The sequence below is a fragment of the Furipterus horrens genome, unplaced genomic scaffold (assembly GCF_987537825.1).
Source record: "Furipterus horrens unplaced genomic scaffold, mFurHor1.1.pri manual_scaffold_5, whole genome shotgun sequence".
In the NCBI taxonomy this organism is placed as follows: domain Eukaryota; kingdom Metazoa; phylum Chordata; class Mammalia; order Chiroptera; family Furipteridae; genus Furipterus; species Furipterus horrens.
In genome coordinates, this window is record NW_028327175.1 from 95,566,135 (window position 1) to 95,587,442 (window position 21,308).

General features: G+C 43.2%; 1 protein-coding gene and 1 pseudogene across 3 annotated transcripts in view; one reads left to right on the forward strand and one right to left on the reverse strand.

Moving 5' to 3' along the window:
• The window catches only part of STYXL1 (serine/threonine/tyrosine interacting like 1), an 82,376-nt gene that overhangs the window by 19,151 nt on the left and 41,917 nt on the right, over positions 1–21,308 (forward strand). Inside the window, exon 3 of one of the 3 annotated variants that reach the window (XM_090276860.1) lies at positions 20,629–20,690. The exons of the other annotated variants lie outside the window; for them this stretch is intronic. Within the exon in view, the coding sequence (XP_090132986.1) occupies positions 20,629–20,690 (62 nt within the window). The remainder of the gene's footprint in view (positions 1–20,628; positions 20,691–21,308) is intronic. 3 annotated transcript variants of the gene reach the window in all.
• Positions 11,032–13,326, reverse strand: LOC150009074 (uncharacterized; annotated as a pseudogene).

Consider the following 21,308-nt stretch of genomic DNA (forward strand, 5'->3'; position numbering starts at 1 on the left):
TAAACAAGGAAGATAGCTGTGGAGGAAAAAAATGACAAGTTGTAGCTAGACAAAGCAATACAATGTATTATACTATCTTGGCCTTCTCATTTCAAACACATGAGCTAACAGATTAGGCATGTGAGAAATACTCACAATAAAAACCAGGACACAGGACTTGAGCAGCAAAGTGAGGCGTTTATTCATGAGTCTGCAGAGCTGGGCGCACCCTCAGCCAGGAGAATGGGTGTGCCAAGTAGACAAAGAAAACTGGTTTTATAGTAATGCGATTCACTCCCCTCCCTAACGCGATTAGCTCCCCTATCCCTCTCCTTCTCCCCCATTTCTTCATTACTGGTTACTCCGGGAGTTACAATCTAACACAATTATCTAAATGCCCCTATTGTGACTTGTAAATATGCTAATGCAGTCAACTCCCTTCTCCCATTTTCCCTTTGTCTGGTGATGACTATCTTTCTACTGGTTTGGGAGTCACTATTTCCTTGTTTCTTACAATTCTCCCTGTCTTCTCTTGGGAAATTGACTACTCAAACCATTCTATTTATCCCTTCAAATCTAAGAGGAGGATTTCTCGACTTTCTTTCTCATAATTAGGATTCCCTTTGGCCTCTAGGAGGAAGAGATTATGAAAAGTTGCTGGCATTTGTTTAGTTAATGCAGTCTCAATTAGTCTCTGAACTAAACCTCTGACACATGAAATAATACAGCAGCCTAAAGCAGTAAGGACACCCACTACCACTATGAGGGAGGGGAGATAAGGGCTGATGTGATCATTCCTTTCCAATTGCCAAACCAGTTTTCTAAGCATCCTCTTATAGGATTGTTGATTCCTGAGTTTTCTGCTAGTTCATTTGCTAGGGTTTTCAGTCCCTGTAGAGCCTCAGTGATAGTCCCATCAGGAGCTGTATTATTTGGGATAAAAGTGCAACACTGTCTCCCGAGCATTACACATACACCTCCTTTTTCTGCTAGCATCATATCCAGTGTCATCCTATTCTCCCAAGTCATTTGACTGGTGGCATCTGACTATTGAGCTATTTCTTCCATAACATCCCTGGTATAATTAATAAATTTCTTGCTGATTATAATAAATATAGTTTACCCAATTAACGCTATTATTAATTGTTGACCACCAGAAGAGGACTGACTCAAACCCTGCTGTTATTTGATTCTTAGCCTTAAACTCATCTGGAACTCCTTTAGGAACCCCAGTGGCATCGATACAGATGTGAGGATCGAATGATCCACCAGGAGCTGTTGACCTCTTTTTCATCACCATTTTATATAAAAATCCCTCGCATCTCCTCGGGGCCTTGGAAGAACCAAAACCATTTGTATAACTAAGATTCTAGCTACCAGCCATAGCTATACACAGGTATCTTGAAGGCTATCCTCTTCCCCCACCCTCCAACTACAGGCTCTGGGGAATTTGGGGGGAACCTTATGTAACAGAACCCTTGGGCTGTTCCAATTGAAAACAAACCCACGGGCTCTTTAGTTAGGGGCCCGATTGCCCGCCGCCAAAATTATAACTCTCAATACCAGAGTTTAGTGAAAAGAAAAAGAATTGTTTATTTAACAGTAATATAGATTTAGTTATTTGTGGATTTCTGTTGTTAAGTCTTATATTCTTTAAAACACCCATAAACACATATTCTTGCCTCCCCCCTACCAAACCAGGCTAGCTTTAGAAAAGTTAGAGAAACTGTTTCCCTACTTTCCAAACACAGTTCAGCTTTACCAGCAGCTGCCAATCACTCTTCTGATTGGGGAAGTCCTTTCTGTGCTGTGGTGCCCTCCAGCTCTCAATGCACAACCACCTGGATTCTCAGCCTCCTTGCAAACTGCCTTCTTCCTGCAAACCGCATGGATCTCCTCTCCTCAAAACCGCATGGCGAGAGCCTCTTAAAGCAGCCTGGAGACCCTTTCTCCAAGCCACATGGAGGGAGCACACGAGAGCCAGAGCCTCTTAAAGCAGCCTGGAGACCCTTTCTCCAGGCCACATGGAGAACTTAGCTTCTTTATTCCGCATGGAGAAGGCCCTTTCACCAAGCCACATGGAGGGGGCGAGAGAGCGAGAGTGCGAGAGAGAGAGCCCGAGAGAGCTAAAATGTCCGCAGCTGCTTATATATCCCTGACTGCATCCTCTGATGCAGTGGGCGTTGCAAACAGTTCTGACCTTTCACAGAACCTTACGTACGCTCTGTGTGCTTTTTCCATACCATCCCCTGGTTCAAGACTCCTCCCATCTACCTGAGGCTTTGGATGCATTAAAGCCATTTTGCATAAGAAAGACACTAGCCACCAGCCTCAGGCATGTGGAGGCATTCTGAAAAGATGCTTCCTTCTCCCCATCCCCCAGCCGAAAACTCTGGGGATTTTTGGAACACCCCTGTTTCTGTAACAGTTACTCTGTAACAATTCCCCCCTCTCAGACTCAAGACCCTTTATCATCTTATAAAGATGACAATGGGCGAAGGTCTCATGCTCCTCTAGCTGCTTCAAGCTGGACATGGCCATTATCCTACCTACCCTTGGGTCTAGAAATCCCTAATAAGAGTCGGGGTGGAGGAGAGAGTGGCCTTCCCTCATGGGGAAGGATTTTGCAGAGTCCAGGTCATTTGACTGTCCCCAGACAGCGGCATGCTCGGTTTCCAAGGGCTGGCACTATTGGACAAGCTGGCATCCTTGTCATGTTCTGGGGGCAATGGATTTGGCAACAGGGTTAAAAGGCATCATTAAAACCATAACTATGAGATGACAAAAGGCAGGGGTTAATTTCTCAATGTCCTACATTAGGAAAAGAAATGGCTTCTTTGGAGGAAGGTGTGCAGGGCATGTCACACCTGTCCAAAACCCTTTTGCCCACTATACCTAGTTTGGGCCGAGGGGTATATTTTAGGATTTCCCCCCTCTCAGACCTCTGGGTCCTTTTTGTCTAAGCCATTAGGATAGAAAAGAGAGACCAGTTTTAAAGTGAGCCCACAGACAGACCAACCCATATTTCACCAACCCAACCACTTAGTTCAGCCAAACTGTTGAGTCTCAGGAGGCGGCAATGCAGATGGGCTTCTTAAGTGAGGCCTTTATGTACAGACAATCACTCAGGTAATGAGATCATAGGCTTATGCCCTATGAAAACAGAAAGAACACACATGTTAATTCACACAACACAGTTCACAAACCAGTCTCTAAATTTGCAAGACTGTCTTATTGGGAAGACATCCAGTTGCAAGGCATTTGACATTCTTCTTGCCTGTAAATTAAGCATCTTTGATAATGTCACAGACCTGGTTTAACTTTCAAATGAAAACAAACTTTTAATGAAAATAAACTTTATAGACACAGTTAGCTGCACTAGTTTATAGTCTACCACTGAGCATTGTGATTTTCCTCAAATCATGATTTTTCTCCTTAAGATTACCCTCCTTGTTAATAAAGGGACCGCATTAAGTCCAGTTTTAATTTAGCCTGTTCATTTGCATAAACACAACAAGAACAGCAATTGATCACATAAATCTTTTAAGTCTGTTTTGCTGAAACTCCCACAAAGAACCTTGATGTTGACCTTCAGTCTGCCCTCTGGGCACAGAAGCTGAGCCACACACCTGCCATCTGGCCTTGCCTGTAAAACCCATGCTTTTTACAAGTCCTTCAGGTTTTCCATTGTGCCTTAAGTTTCCTCCTAGCCATGTATCAGGAAAGCAACCTTCGTTCCTTCCCTAGAAAGATTGCCATGAACCGCCCAACCAACCAGGGTATCTATCAGGCTTTTTCCTCCTTGGCTTTCATTAGCCTTGAAAGTCAACTCCTATTCCTCAGGGCTTTCTGGTAACAACCAGAGCCTAGGCATGCCTCCTTCAGGCATGACATCCCAGTCAAAACCTCGGCTGACAAAACCACCATTAGCAACTGGTCTTGCTAGTTTTATGCAAAGGAACCTTATGTCACTTCTTACTTCTTTACAATGCCAAATACTGGAGGGTTCAGGTAGGGAGAAAAATATAAAGGCATGAAGGAAAATCTTTGTCTTTCAAAACTGCATTTCCATGCATTATACCTTTCATTACTAAAACCATACAATTTCTTTTCAAAACCTTTATAAACTTCTAACAAACCTTTTCATTTACATGCCTTACACTTTCCCTGGTTCCCTTTCTTTCATGTGAAGTGATATTTTTTATAGAGAATCTTTTTTTTTAAGTTAAAAAATAATAATTTATTTGTTTGTTTGTTTATTTATTTTAGAGGGAGGGGAAAGGAGAAAGAGAGGGAGAGAAACATCACTGTGTAGTTGCCTCTCACTCATGCCCCCAACTGGGGACCTAACATGCAATCTAGTCACGTGCCCTGACTGGGAATCGAACCAGTGACACTTGGTTCGCAGGCCGATGCTCAATCCACTGAGCCACACCAGCCAGGGTTTCATGTGAAGTTTTAAATTTCCCTGGGAAACCTCAATTTTTCCTTTCAGAGGATAAACAGAGCAATAATTCCAAACACAGATAGCTAGGCCCTCTCTCTCCAGTATGTCCACTGGCCTCCTAGAGAGACATGCCCTTGGCAGAGACATGTTTACTTGCCCAGGCTGGAGCACTCAGCAGCCCTGAATGACTCTTCCTGGGTCCTGGGTGGCAAAAGGAATTTTTGCCAACCGGTTTACTGACAACCTTTCCTAGGTCTCATTGGTCAAAAACAGATACAGAAAATTCCACAGCAGAACAGACGAAGGTATGCTTTTATAAAATCAGAACACAAGCAGCTGAGGTTTTCTATCCCCAGGTTTAAAACTCCCATAACTTTCCTTTTTATCATTACAACTTTCCTCAGACCTTCTGCAACATTCACAAACTTTCTAAATAACCTTTACTTCTTTAGATTTTACCATAACATGCTTCCAATCCTTGTTCTTTTCCACACGGTGAAAGACTATACTCAAACTCAGTATCTGGCAGCTAAAAGTTCCTAGATTCGCAGAGATATCCTGCAGCTTTTTGAAGTCCCTGCTTCTCCTCCTCTCTTCTAACGTACACTTTCTGAGCTTTCCTGAGGAGTTTTTCAATTGTTCTATCTGGCCCATTCATCTACCTTCTGCAATTTCTTACAAATATATGGCCAGTTTCTGTTACAATGGTGACTTTTAAGAGTCCCTGCCTTACAGTATTCTCTGGCTTTAGACCAGAATACTTCCTTATCTGGTCCCTGAGCTTCTGTAGGAATGCTGATGGAGCTGTATCTCGAATGCCTTGGAGACATTCTGCGCTTGGGGAACAGACTCCTTGATTCCTCTGATGATGAGGCTCCTACGGTCTCTCATCTGAGCCCTATACTCCGGCTTGTTATCCCATTCAGGGTCTACACTGGGAAACTTCTGTTCAGCCGGGACAATTCCCTGAACGGGAGGATGTTCGCTTTCCCATATCCTCATAGCAGCCCGTCTGATCATTCCCTTCTCTTCCCCACTGAAGATGTCTAGTATAGACATTAATTCCGTCCACATGTATATGCTGGGTCCAAGGAACTGATCTAATTGTTCTGCCAATCTAAAGGTGTCCTCTACCAAGTGCTTCATATTGCGCTTGAAGTTTCTAACTTCAGTGCTTGTTGAAGGAGCATCTGACATATCCAATTTGTCCTGGGCCCATGGAGACCTCCCTAGGGGGAAACATTGGCTCCTCTGAGGGAATGGGGAAGTTCTTTAGGTCTTGCTTACATTGTTCTAATTCCTTTCTTAATTTAGAATAAGTTACCACTGGGGCCGTAGGTGTCATGGGGGTGGATACTCGTGGGGTATCTGCTAGGTGTTCCTGGCCTCTTCTGTCTGTACTGTCTGTCTGCGGTGCCTCTGCCCAGTTGGCCACCGGCTGTCCAGGGCCGTAAGGTGGTGGGAGACAGGACAGAGGATCCCAGGCTTTATCTTTTTTTGTTTGTTTGTTTGTTTACAGAGAAGAGACCTGTAGACCTGCTGGTAGGTTGCAACCAGCAGAGAGTATATTCCTTCTCTTCCTTAGAAGCTGGTGCCTGATCACTCACATATAAGACCAGGGCTTGACAAACACAACAATCATCAGACCCAAACTGGGGCCAGAAGACAGATTTCCCCTTAATGGGTTCCTTTGGCCAAAGGAGACAACAATATTTTACCATTGTCTGTTTCTCCTTACTTTTGGTCCAGGGATCCTCTCCCCAGTGCTCTAACATTCTCCCTAATGGACTGTTGGGTGGAATGTCTGCGGGGCCTTCCTTGGCCCTGCCCCTTTGAATTTCCCTAGGCCTAGAATTTCTTTTTCCCATCCTCAGCTGATTCCTGTGGCTGAATCCGGTTGTGTTCTCAACCTCCTTTACCAGAGATTTATTGAACACAGACCCCATGAGCTCAATCCCCCTATGCCGGAGAATTTCTACCCACGCCCTGTATATTCAACGTCCCTTACTGGAAGTTTCTTGTATACAGTCCTGTGTGCCCAACCCTCTTACCAGAGACTTTGCACACACTCTGAGACGCTTCATCTGTCTCCGGCCGTTTCCCTCACGGGAGAATGGACCCCGCGGATTGGGACTCTGCATTCACTTTGTGTCTTGAGACACGTCCCAGCCACACACACAATCAGCTTCCTGAGGATGCCCAACCACCAAGGCACTACTTAAGTCCAATTTTCTTACCTTGGCTCATACACGAGGTTGCCTGTTGCCATGGTGTTTGCTCTTGTTTCCCTCCTGCGTCGATCCACTGCTGTCACAACAAGAAGTCTCGGCTCATTTCCGGAGACTGTGAGGCGGGTGGGCCCTGGGTCAAGCGAGCCACCCAAAAGCGGGTAGGACGTGTCTCCCCACCTTGGCTCAGAGCCCCTTCCCGCACACAGGTGGAGGATCCTGGACGAGCCCCCAAATTGTGAGAAATGCTCACAATAAAAACCGGGACACGGGACTTGAGCAGCAAAGCAAGGCGTTTATTCACAAGTCTGCAGAGTCAGGTGCACCCTCAGCCAGGAGAATGTGCATGCAAAGTAGACAAAGATGGCTGGTTTTATACTAATGCAATTGGCTCCCCTCCCTAACGCGATTAACTCCCCCTCCTCTCTCCTCCCCGGTTTCTCCATTACTGGTTAATCCAGGTTCACAATCTAATGTGATTTAACTACTTAACTCAGGGTGTGATTAACTAAGGGTAGTCTAGTTATACACCCTGGCTGGTTTGGCTCAGTGGATTGAGCGTCGGCCTGCGAGCTAAGTGTCGCTGGTTCGATCTTCCAGTCAGGGCACATCAGAGAAGGAAAACCCTGACTCCAAAAAACCTCCGCTGCCTTGCGGCATACCTCTTCAGGGGAAAGGCTAAGGGAGTAAACCCCGACAGAAAATCCGGAGCTGGAGTCCCTAAAGCGGTTTGACGTTGTAGTCAACACCGGCAACTCCTGCAGCGCACCTGAAGCCAAGCTGTATTGACTCCGTCTTTCCCTTGGACCCTTCAGCTGCGAAGAGAGGGGGGGTCTGCTGCATGGGCAACAGCAGACCCTCCATATCACCCTGCCCAGGCTCTGTAGCTTCAGCTTCACTGGAGAGGACACTCCAGCGTCATCGCAAGATGTCGATTCAACACGGGAGGAGACAGATACCGTGTCACTCCCGAGTCGGACTGCACAGCCATTCTCGGCGGTGCAGATAGACTCTTAAGAAGCTACACCATCGTCTCTCGAGGCTCTGTAGCTTCAGCTTCACTGGAGAGGACACTCCAGCATCATCGCAAGATGTCGATTCAACACGGGAGGAGACAGATACCGTGTCACTCCCGAGTCGGACTGCACAACCATTCTCGGCGGTGCAGATAGACTCTTAAGAAGCTACACCATCGTCTCTTGAGACGGACGGCTGCCGACGACGAGTCTAGTTATAGGTCTATCTCCAACTTATTTGCAAAGATTTCTAGCTACACTTTCCATTTCTCTGTGTTGGTGATGACAATCTTCCTCCTTTTGATCCCAGAGATATGTGTGAGCAGCTGAGGGATGTCATTTCCTTGACCCTTTTCCATGAGTCATCTGTTAATTACCTCCTACTGGTTTGAGAGTCACTGGCTTGCTTCTTTATCCCTAACACTGTCAACTACCTTCTCCCATTTTCCCTTTGTCTGGTGACGACTATCTTTCTACTGGTTTGGGAGTCACTATTTCCTTGTTTTTTACAGGCATCTGCTAATTTTCTATACTGATTCTCTTGGATTTCCTAAAATTTATACAACAATCAGTAGGCCTACGTAAAGTTCTAAGGAAAAGAATACCACTTAAAAATCAACATTGGACACTAAAGCAATCTTAAAAATAAAAGGTTGTCTACTACTGTAAATGAATATAAAATTAATTTATATTAATATAAAATAAATCTTACAAATTAAGAACTGAAGTCTTGTCCAAAATTTATTTTATTTTTAAAAAGATTTTAAAATTATTTTTAGAGATAGGGGAAGGGAGAAAGAAAGGGAGAAACATTTCTCACAATTGGCTGCCTCTTAAATGCACCCCAGTCACACACACCCCAACCTGGGACTGAACCCACAACTTAGGCATGTGCCCTGACTGGGAACAGAACTTCACTTTGTGGAACGATGCCCAACCGAGACTCACCAGTCAAGGCCTTGTCCAAAGTTTAATTATTCCTGCCCTTCAGCTGCTTTTCAAGGAAGTATACATTCATTAATTAAAGGATGATTGAAGTGGCTGCTGTAATCTTTTTCATTTCTAAAAGGAGCAGAGAAGATACAAAAAAAATCTCCCTCAGCCACTTTGACTGCCAAGACCTCCTTTGCATTTTTTAAAACTAGTTTCATGTGGAATGGGCTGAGCCCCATACAATCCAGAATCATTACTATCCTCTGACATGTTGTAACTTATCACTTACCATCTTGACTGTCTATTTCTTCTTGGTTATCAGTTTCCTGAGACTCATTTATTGTCATGGTAATAGGAGGTGTTGCCAGGGCACTTTTGGACAATGCTTCCTGTTTTTCTATTGGTAGGGGAAGAAGCGGTGCTGAAATTGGTTCTTCCACTGTGGAGTCTTTACCAGTGGATTCTTTCTTTATGTTCTTGTTACTGAACAAAAAGAGGTTCTTTCATGTGGTGCCTTGGTATAAAACCCAACAATTAGTGTTGAGGAAAACAGGTTTTTGAGAGAGGCTCTGAGTCCCTCGGAATGGATGAAGAAACTACTCGGACACTCACCATCTGTCTTTTCTGAGGAAAATTGCCCCGTTTCTTTATTAGACAGGGTTTTTATCTACTTTCTACATGTGGAAATGCATAAGAAAAACATGCAGCCCTTCACCAAATGGTTGGGAATAATAACAAAGGGAAATGCAGATCAATACAAGGTCGAAATGCCCAGGTATTTTACACAAGTTCAAAAATATTTCCTCTTACTTAATCGTTCTGTTTTTCACATTCTACTGACAAGAATTTGGGGCTATTCAGAGAAAACAGAGCAGGTTCCCTTTTCCTTAAAAGCCACTTTGCATTTATATTCTACCTTTAAAACCCCCCAGAGGGTGGGATTCATAGCAAGCATAAAAGACAAAAACCAGCTGGTTAAGACCCACGGCTGGGCTCCACACAGCTGTTTTCAAAGTCTTTTGAACCATCCCTGCTTGTCTCCCATAGGTTTTTATTTACAATATTCCAACCTAGGGAGGGCTGTGAGCACTTCAACTCAGAGCCCTGTTCTCCCATGGGACCAGGACTTCCCTTGCTCCCCAAAAGGCTAGAAGCCAAAAACATGCCCAGAAGTTCCCCATTCCTTATCTGTCAGCTCTCTCCTTTAGTATCTGGGGTACGATGTTATTAGCCTCCATACAATAGTCCAGGAAAACATGCACCGTGTTGCACTGGATCATGGTGAAGTCCAGGTTTTAACAGAGTCCTTTCCACATGTCCCGAGTTCCAAAAGTCCAAAAGAAAATTTCAGGTCTGCAAAGCAGGGTCCTCGGTGGCTTCCGAGGCAGCTAAAGTCGGCACAATTAAAACAGCATCATGCTGGCTTTCTTACTAGTCCAGGCCACATGGCCAAATTATTCCTACGAAGTGCATAGTGGCTTCTTCCTTCTCTCAGACCTCATGGCTTTCTCCCTTCTAAAACCATATGGTTCTTCCTTTCTTTTCTCCTTGCAAACAGCGAGGTTCTCCTTGTTTAATGGCTGCTGACTTATTTTTAAATCCCTGACCATGGCCTGTGATGCAGTGGGTATGGTGACTGGTTCTGGCCATTAGCAGAACCTTGCACAGGTTCCATAAGCTCTTTTGTCACCATTCTATGATCAAAGCCCCTTCCATCTCCTTGGCACCTTGGAGGGCCATAGCCATTTGCATAACTAAGACACTAGCTACCAGCCATAGATATGCAAAGGCATCTCTTAGGGAAAATGGCTGTGCTCTACTGAGTCCCATCCCCCACCCCCAAACCATGGGCTGTGGGGAATTTTGGGGACCCCTTTTTCCACCCTGTAATATTCTAATTGGCATCATACCTGAGGCGGAGCTGCCGTCAACGCCTCAGCTCAGTTAGAAACTCCTCTGTCCAGCAGAGGTTTCAGGATCATGGCAGAACACATCTATCCACTGTATTTTGTCTTGGGGGTAAGGGAGGCAGCTGTTCATTCTAGTGGAGACAAGCACAAGACCTTTGTCCCTCATGCTTTTTATTGAGAAGGGTATGCATGGGAGATACAAGGTCAAGATTCATAAATCATCAATAGCTTTTAGGCACTTGGATTACAGTTGATAATTACAGATTACAAGTGTCAATATAGATGGCACAGTAACTAGTCTGTGTCAGGGTCTATTAAACATCTTGACTCCACACTGGTATTAGGTGCAAGGTTTCAAACATTCCTTGCTAGAGATTGTTTATAGTTAACCAAGAGATAAGAAAAGCAGAGCAAGCTCCAAAGCATAATAAGCATTCTTTAAACCCAATTCCCATGGAAACCTTCTGAAAGGCCTTCGGTCTTGTCTCCTGCACAACCTTCCAGTGTTCTGTTGAGACTTACAGACTTCCTGGAGGTGGGAAGGGAAGCCTGGCTCATGGCCGGGGTTACAATTTCCGAAACCACAAGGAGCGGTTCCCCACGCATACCTATTTCACAAAGCATAGTGTCAGCCTAATGTTTACTATCTAAACTCTCACTCTCTGGCATATTCAGGGTTTGTTAGAGGATGAAATACCACTGGATGCCTCCATACTGGCAGCAAGACCAGCTAGACTCTTACCTGCCTCTTCTGCTCCTACTTTCTGAAGAGGGGCTTTTCCATTTCATTCCCTTTACAGAGCAATTTCTTTCTTTCTTTCTTTCTTTTTTTTTTTTTTTAAGGACTCCTCTTTTAAATTTTACTTCAGAAGCAGTGTTGGTGATAGTACTGGGCACCTGCACTTTCCTTTAGATTCACTCTGCAGTTAGACTTTTCCTTTCTATTATCTTTTCGAGGAAGGAGACTTTTTGAGGACGGGCTCCTTGTGAAGAGGAAGCTCCAGAGGAGGAAGCGATTCTACCCGAGCAGTCTCTTCTCTCCTGAGCCAGTGCCTTCTGGACAGGCTCCTTCTGAGGAGCTTCCTGCCTCATTTTTTTTTTTTTTAAACTTCATTTACTTTTCAGTGTTTTTATCTTTGTCCTTTTTAAAATGCAGGCATTTTGCTTTTTATTCTCCTCTACTTTGCTGTCACCTTTTCTCACTTCTGACTATTTTTGGATTTGCTTTCTACTTTCTTTTTCTTTTTTGTTACAGGTTCTTCATTTTTCCAGAATCGTTTAAGGAATGGGTGTTAGCGTTTATCTTCCTGTAGCTTTTCTTGGTTTTAGAGGGTTTTCTGAATTATTGCCTTTATGCACATCCATCTCTTTTGTCTCTGTTGCTGAATTGAGGGTTCTGGTAGACACCTGGATCGTAGGAGCATTATTACAGGCTTTTCCTTTTTGGAAACATGTTTTTTCCTCTGGTTTTACAATTCTGGTGTGCTCTCCTACTAATCCTAATTCTTTGCGAATCTCTTAGATTTTCTATATAGACCATCATATTGTCTGTTTATAATGACAGTTTTATTTCTATCTTTCCAATTCTTATACACTTTACTTATTATTTTTCTTATCTCACTACATTGCTGTGCCCTTTGCCCTCTAGTACAATGTTAAAGAGGAGCAGTGATGAGCATTTTGTCTTGTTCCTCACTTTACAGAACAGTATGATGTCTTCTGTAGATATTTAGTAACATACACATCAGGGTAAGAAAATTGCCTTATATTCTTTACTTACTAAGAATATTTTTCATGATATGAATTGAAAATTTTCTGCACCTATTGAAATGAAGGTACTGTTTTTCTCCTTTAATATTTTTATGTGATTTCAAGTATTACATAGTTCCTACTAGATCATGATATATTATTTTTTATGCACACTTACATTTGGCTTACTATTCACTTCAGATTTTTGCATCTATAAATGAGTGAAATTAATTTACAATGTACTGTGCTTTGTTTCACTTGTTTCTTCAATATGTTCAAATTTACAACTTTGTTAAAAATACGTTTATAATTAAACAAAATCACAACTATGTAAATTAAAGTTGATTAGGATTAAGGGGAACTTAGGTTTAAGGGTTCTGGTACAGTGAAGTCTTAGGATCTTTTCCTGAGTGGAAGCACATATGAAGTAAGGGGAAAAAATAGATCAAAGCTCCCAGCTGCTTCTCCCTAAGACCTCTGTCTTTCACCTTCTCTTACAACTTATTTTGACAGCCTCTGAGTGCTCTTGAACTGCACTGCAAATGGGCAAGCCTCCCCCAGCAGAGCCAAATCCTGGGCTTCATCTTCATTCAGTGAGATGCCACTTACAAGGTTTCCAATTTAGGGATTTTTTTCTAAGTCCACGCCCCATCTTTTTTCTGTCAGCTCTCCCACTCTTCCACACTCATTTAATTACCTCCTCCCTACTTTTTGCCAGCCTCCTCACTATTTTCCACTTCTGCTATAAAACATCATTCAGCCCTGGCTGCTGTGGCTCAGTGGATTGAGCACCAGACTGTGAACTGAAAGGTCGCTGATTCGATTCTTGGTCAGCGCATATGCCTGGGTTGTGGGCCAGGTCTCTGGTTGGGGGCAGGCAACACAGCATCGATGTTGCTCCTCCTCTCTTTCTCCCTCCCTTCCCCTCTCTCTGAAAATAAAAGTAAATAAAATCTTAAAAATACCACGTCAATCATCATGAGAGAACATATCATTCGAGGTGGATCTGGTGTTACTTAATTCAGGTCGCCTCATCACAGCTGAGTACCATTTCTTTTATCCATTTCCCCCAATGTCTGATATATTCCACACATTTACTCCTCTCTCCTTGAACTCAAGACCTTTGCCTCTGCCTCTGACAAACGACCTTGCTGTCTTCTCAGTGAAGACCATAGACATCTATTTTGAATCCTATCCTCTACCCTATTCTCCCTTTCTCTAATTTCACTTTATTGTTACTTACTGTGTAGATAATTTGGGAAACAGAGGAATCTCATGAAAAGGTGAATGACAAAAGATTCAGAGGAAAGAATGGAGAAAGGGAGGTTAAGAGAGTGCTACACACTTCCACTTGGTAGTGTTTGAATCATTAAAAAATAATTTTCTCAATACTTATTTCTCTTCCTCCCCACCCATAATCTGATTTTTCTCATTAACCACAGAGATCAGAATGTCAAATGCTAACAACAGCCACATCCAATGGTCTACCTTATTCTTTTCCTCACATATCCCTCTAATAATATAAGGCATTGCTGATCTCCACCTATCTCTGATACCTGTTTTCCTTTGGTTCGTATCATTCTATTCTACCTGGGTTCTCTAAGTATTTAGTTAGCAAATGTTTATGGAGTGCCCACTTGTTTTAAATGCTATGCTAAAAGCTTAAAATAAGTCAGTGAACAGGGAAACAAATAACATTAAGATTCCTGGGTCCCACCCCAGAATCTCCATGTCTATAGGTAAGTCAAGTTTGGGACCATGATAAGAGGGACTACTCTCTCTCTAGCCTCAGTGAGTTGAGATTTGATTTTGAAGCTACTTCCTTCCATAGAAAATATAGTACTTTTCAAATAGTCCAAGGAAGTATACAAATAACATCTGTACCTGCCACAATTCTGTTTTATATTGTGGCAAAATATACATATAAGATTTATCATTTTAAAGTGTACAGTTCAGTGGCATCAAAGTACATTTACATTGTTGTTCAACTGTTGCCACTCTTTGGCTCCAGAACTCTTTCATTATCCCAAATTGAAATTCTGTGCCCATTATCTCATTTTTAACCAAAAATGATTTTTGTCTTCTCTTGCCTTCCTACTTAGCTAACATTAGTTTTACATGCTTTTTTTTTTTTTTACTGTGTGGTTGCCTCTCACTTGCACCCCCAGCTGGGGACCTGACGTGCAGCCTAGTAATGTGCCCTGACTGGGAATCGAACCAGCGACACTTGGCTCGCAGGCTGATGCTCAATCCACTGAGCCACAGCAGCCAGGGCTCTAGTTTTTCTTGTTTTTAATCCATAAAGCCCATATATCTGACTTCCTTTGCTCAAGGTTATTTTACTAAGATTCACTCATGTTGTTGTACATAGCTATACTGTAGTTTGTGCATTTTTGTTGCTAAATGGTGTCAAAGATAAACAATACCAGACAGTAGTTAAAGTAGTAAGGAGAGATTTTAACCAGTGATGTACTCTTGCAACAGGTAAGAGAGTGAACTGAACTCAATTTAAATCTGCACAAGGGTGACTGTGTGCTCTAAAGGGAGAGTGAGGGAGTAGGGAGGGGGCAAGCAGGGGCTCAGCAGAGTCAGGGAAGTGAAAAATTACAAAAAAGGGTTGGTGACTAGTCCATGTGAAACCCATCTGGATTTGCTAACTAGCACTTATAAATGTTAGGCTCCTACCCTCCCCAGAGCCTGGGAGACAAAGGCCCTATCTTCAGGTGTTGGCTGGAACCAACAGTAAGTTCTTGTAGCAGCCTTGAATTTTCTTAGGCAGGCACTTTAAGGGGACTGGGGTCATTCCTTAGAATGACCTAGATGCGGCCTTGAGCTGGTTCTCAAGATGTCTTAGAATAAAGAAATCTTCAGATGTCAGAAGTTTTTTCTCCCATATTGATTTATGAGTTCTTTATAAATTCTGGATACAGGTCTTGTGTTACTGATTGGTGTTACACATATTTTCTCTTACTTTGTAGCTTGCTTGCCCTTTTACCTTCTTAATGTTGTATTTTGATGAAAAAAGTTCTTAATTTGATGGATTAGGTTTATCAATATTTTCTTTTGTGGTTAGTGCTTTCTTATGTCTTACTAAAAGTAGACTTTGTATTTTAGGTTTTGGGTTCAGTTTTAGGATCACAGCAAAACTGAGCAGAAAGTACAGAGAGTTCCTATATACTCCCTGCCCCCACACAAGCACAGCCTCCCCAGTGATCAACATCCAGTACTGTCATGGTGTGCTCGTATATGTTATAATTGATGAGGCTACTTTGACCCGTAATTATCACTCAAAGTCCTTAGTTTACATTAGGGTTCACTTAGTGTTGTACATTCTGTGGGTTTGGACAAATGTATAAAGACATGTATCCATCATTATAGCATTTTACAGAATAGTTTCACTGCTCTTACAATCCTCTCTCCCTACTAACCCCTGGCAACCACTGATGTTTTTTACTCTCTCCATAGTTTTGCCTTTTCAGGAATGTCATATTTTTGGAATCATCCAGTATGTAGCCTTTTCAGATTGCCTTCCTTCATTTATATATGCATTTAACTTTCCTTGGTCTTTTCACGGCTGGGTAGTTCTTTCCTTTTTAGCATGTCTGATATTCCATCGTCTGGATCTACCACAGTTTATTCATCCATTTACCTACTTAAGGACATCTTGTTTTGGCAGTTATGCATAAAGCTGCTATATATGTCTGTGTGTAGGCTTTTGTGTAGTGAAAAGTTTTCAGCTCATTTGGGAAAAACCAGAGGATATGATTACTGATAAGAGTAGGCTTAGTTCTGTTAGAAACTGCCCAACTGTCTTCCAGAGTGGCCACACTACTTTGCAACCCCACCAGCAATAAATGAGAGTTCCTGTTGCTCCACATCCTCACCAGGATTTGTTTGTATCTGTGTTTTGAATTCAACATTCTACTAGGTGTGTAGTGGTATCCCATGTTGTTTTAATTTGCCATTCCCTTCTGACATATGATGTTGAACATCTTTTCTTATATTTATTTGCCATTCGTATAGCTTCTTTGGTAAGGTGTCTGTTCATATCTTTTGCCCATTTTTAAAAATTATATATTATTGATTATGTTGCTACAGTAGTTCCAATTTTTTCCCCTTTGCTCCCTTCTGCCCAGTACCCTCTTTCCCTCCAGCAATCCCACCCCTCTTAGTTCGTGTACATGGGTCATGCATATAAGTTCTAATGGCTTCACCCTTTCCTATATTATTCTTAACTTCCCCCTGTCTATTTTGTACCAACCAATTATGCTTCTTAATCCCTGCACCATTTCCCCATTTCTCCCCCTACCCCCTCCCAGCTGATAACGATCCAAATGATCCCTATACCTATGATTCTGTTCCTATTCTGGTTTGCTTAGTTGGATTTTGTTTTTATATTTTAGATTCAGTTGTTGATAGCTGTTTGTTGTCATTTTAGAGTTCATACTTTTTATCTTATTTTTCTTTTTTTTTAAATGTGTTTTATTGATTATAATATTACATTTGTGCCAATTTCCCTTCCCTCTGCTCCCCTCCACCCGGTGGCCCCCCTCCCTCCAGTTGTCCCCCCCTTTTAGATCATGTCCATTAGTTGTGCATACAGTTCTTCTCAACCTCTCTCTGTCTATTCCATTCCCTCCTACCATGATCCTTAATTCCTATATCATCTCCCTCCCTCTCCCCATTCCCCCTCCCTGTTGACCTCCCCCCAATATGTTCCCCGTACCTATAGTTCTTTTTCCACTCTCGTTGCCTGTTTAGTTTGCCTTTGTTTCAATTCCCTAGCTTCTGTTGTTTCTTGTGATGCAGTTTTCATTTTGGATTTCATTGTCTTGATCCTCCTTTTTCTAAACCAGTCCCTTTAACATCTCATATAACAGTGGTTTGGATCTAATGAACTCTTTCAGTTTTATTTTGTCCTGGAAACACTTTCTCTGTCCTTCTATTCTGAATGACAATTTCGCTGGATAGAGCATTCGTGGTTGTAGGTTTTGGATTTTCATTACTTTGAATATTTCTTGCCAGTCCCTTCTTGCCTGCAGGGTCTCCCTTGAGAAGTCAGCTGATAGTCTAATTGGGACCCGTTTGTACATAATTCTTTTCTTCTCTCTTGCTGCTTTTAAGATTCTCTCTTTATCTTTAATTTTTGACATTTTGATTATAATGTGTCTTGGAGTGGTTCTCCCTGGGTCCAGTTTTTTTGGAACTCTCTGTGCTTCCTGGACCTGTAAGGCTATTTCCTTCCCCAAGTCTGGGAAGTTCTCCTTTATTATATTTTCACTCAATTTTTCAAGTTCTAGTTCATCTTCCTCGCTCTCTGGCAAACCAATGATTCTTATGTTGGGCCTTTTATAGCTGTCCCAGAGGTTTCTGATCCTCTCATCGTTGCTTCCCATTTCCTCTCTCTGCATTGGTTGACTGCTTGTTCCTTCTCCATATTCCAGCTTGTTGAAATGAACTCTGGATTTTTTTTCCTCACCATCTGTCTCGTATGTGGTTTTGTTCCTTTCGTTATGAGTGTTTTTCGCTTCTTTCTCATCTTTTTCCAGATCTTTTGTGAATTCTGTAAGCCACCTGATAACAATGGCCCAGAACTGAGCATCTGACAGGTTTCTTATCTGTTCATCTGTCAGGTTCTCCATCTGTTGCCTGGTGAGCTGTGCCACCGGGATTTCTATAGTTGTCTGCCTCATTTTGACAGATGCGTTTTGTTTTCTTGGGCCGGCTGTAGGGGGCAGTGCCTGTGTACTCGTAATGACCCAGCGACCGGCGCCGTTCGGCAGCCTTTCTTGCTGTGCCGTGGTGCTTTGTCGTCACAATCCAGCGACCGGTGCCTGTCCGCGACCTATTTCGCAGCCCTGTGGCGCTTTCTTTGGGGGCGGGGGTCCAAGATGGATTCACACAGTTATTCCGCTAGGAGATCGGGATCCGTCCTCCCGCCTCCCTGGGCCTCACTGTTCAAGGTGATGTGGTGGCTGCTTTCCCCAGCGTTGGGGTCGCGAGCTGCCGGGGGTTCGACTGCAGCCGGGATTGTTCTCCCCGCTGCTGTCCCTGGTGCGACCGCAAACAGCACCGCCCTCTTTTGCTCTTACCTGCCCAAAGGGCGCCGCTGGTTTATAACTTCATATGTTGGGCTTCTGTGTAGTTTTATTTTCTGGAATTTCTAGTTATCCTTTGTTTTGAAGTAGTTGTATTCCTCTCTAGTTGTAGAGGGAGACCTAGCGCATCCGTCTAAGCCTCCATCTTGGCCGGAAGTCCTTAAGTAAGTCCCTTCATATAATAATGGCTTGGTGATGATGAACTCTTTTAGCTTTACCTTGTCTAGGAAGCACTTCATCTGTCCTTCCATTCTAAATGATAGCTTTGCTGGATAGAGTAATCTTGGTTGTAGGTCCTTGCTTTTCATCACATTGAATACTGCTTGCCAGTCCCTTCCTGCCTGCAAAGTGTCTTTTGGGAAATCAGCTGATAGTCTTATAGGCACCCCTTTGTAGGCAACTCTCCGCTTCTTTCTTGCTGCTTTTAAGGTTCTCTCTTTATCTTTCACCTTTGGCATTTTAATTATGATGTGTCTTGGTGTGGTCCCCTCTGGGTCCAGTTTGCCCGGGACTCTCTGTGCTTCTTGGACTTGTAGGTCTATTTCTTTCGCAAAATTTGGGAAGTTTTTCTCCATTATTTTTTCACATAAGTTTTCAACTTCTTGCTCTTTCTCTTCTCCTTCTGGCACCCCCATGATTCGGATGTTGGCATGTTTAAAGTTGTCCTAGAGGTTCCCAAGTCTCTCCTCATTTTTTCCAATTCTCGTTTCCTCATCTGTATTAGTTGACTGTTTTTTTCTTCTTTATGTTCCAAATCATTGATTTGAACCCCGGTTTTCTTCCCTTTACCATTGGTTTTGTGTGGATTTTCCTTCATTTCATTTAGCATAGCCTTTACTTCTTCTCTTATGTGTTTGCCGTACTTAAGCATATCTTTCAAGCCTGTGAGCATCTTTATCACCATTGTTTTGAACTCTGCATCTGTTAGGTTGGCTATCTCCTTGTTTGTTAGGCTGGCTATCTCCTCATCGCTTAGTTTTGGGCCATACTTCTCTGTCTCCTCTTCTTGACAGGCTCCTGTGTTTGTTTGCCTCTGTGTCTTAGGTAGAGCTGTCACTCCTGTTACGTTGTAAGGGGCGGAGCCTTAGGGATTTATCAGTACAGGGAGACCTGTTTCACCATGTTGTGACGCTGTATGTGGGGGAGGAGTGTGAGAGGGAACAATGCTGTTTGCCCAGCACTCACCCCTTTTCCAGGCACTTTTCCCACTTCCATATGGCAGTGGTGCCTCTCTAGCTGTTGCCCTGGCTACCGTTCCCAGAGTGGATGGGTCTGCAGATGTTCTAGGACCGTGGGGGCCCTTTAAACAAGCAGACTAAGCTGAGAGACCGGCAGTTTCTGCCTCCATCCCAACCCCCACTGGTTTTCACAGTCAGAAGCAATGAGGCTTGATTTTCCCCGGTGCTGGGACCATGAGCTATGTGGTCTGGAGAGGAGCTGGGAACGCTCCCCAGGTGTCCCTCCCAACTTTTTAAAATGTGTTAACTGTGCTTTCCGCCGGCCTGCTGCTGTCGCTGCTGCTGCCGCCACCACACTGTATCCTCTCTGCCCCAGCTCTGCCCATCCTACCTGTCTGGATGAGTATTTCTTCTTTATATCTTTGTTGGCTGGACTTCCATGCAGTTTGATTTTCTGGAACTTCTGGTTGTTTCTAGTTTTGAGGTAGTTGTATTCCATAGTTGTGGAGGGAGACCCAGCATGTCTGTCTATGCCTCCATCTTGGCTGGAAGATCTTTTGTCCATCTTTAATTGGGTTGTTTGTTTTCTTATTATTGAATTTTGGGAACTCTGTATATTTTGAATAACAGTCATATTTAGTATTTATGCATAACATTCCATTTCTGTTCCATGTTCTCCCAACTTTGAAGAGCATCAATAATGCACCTTTTGTCCTTTCAAGAACATTAGAACCTTAGTTCCTAGTTTCTAGAGTCTTAATTTGGGTCTACAATTCCATAGGGGCCTTTAGTATGAGCTCACTCTGGCTTTGATTTTTCCCCTTCTTGTTTTTTTGGGCCTCAGAGAAAACTGCCGCTAATTCAAAGATACAAAGTCTCACTACCCTTAAAGGGATGTTTGGGTGTGATGGTGCAGTGGAATCATGGTGTGGGCAGCTCAGAATAGTGGAACAACACTTTGGATTTTAAGATGACAGTGACTATCACCTATTGGCCAAATAAATAGATAATGATGATATGAGTTCTCTGGGTAGCTTGGTCATGTGCTCTTTTGTAAATATGTTATTAGTTCAGTTACTTTCCTTTTCAGATGTGCGTTCCAAACGGGAGTATGATGAAAGCCATGTGATTATGGCTCGTCGAGTGAAGAAGGTATATTGGCAGAGGCAGCACCTGGGGCAGGCTGGCTATCTTACAGGAGGGTGGGAAGGGTGGGAAGTTTTATCCTAGATCGAGGAGGGAGCACCTACTGTTAGGCACTGTGGGCAGCAGAGGCAGGACTGCCCCTGTGCATCCACCTTGAGGTTCACCCATACTTCTCATACACTTCCTAAGGTGTCTCTCCCATCCTCATGGTCAACAGTTTCATTAAGCAAATATTGATTTAATTCCTATATGTGCCAGGCACTGTTCCATACCCTTGGGATAGAACAGAGTACAAGAGGCCCTTAATTCATTGTCCCTACCCTCACAGAGCTTTTGTTCTACTTAGGGAGCAGACCATAAGAAGGTCTGTTCCATACACATTTGTCCAATATGGTTTATTCTACTTAGGGAATAAGTATACAGATAGTCATTATAACCCAAAGATGGAAGCTGCTCCCTTTCCTTTCCATCTGGTCCTTTCCCAACTTCTTTTCTCTATTCCAACTATTTTAAAAGACAGAGCCCTGCAGCAGTCACCATGCCCCACTCCTGCAGTGAGGCCCTTTGCTCCACCCCCACAGGGTAGCTTCTCTCTCACCTGGTTGTCAAGCCTGGCAGCCTTCA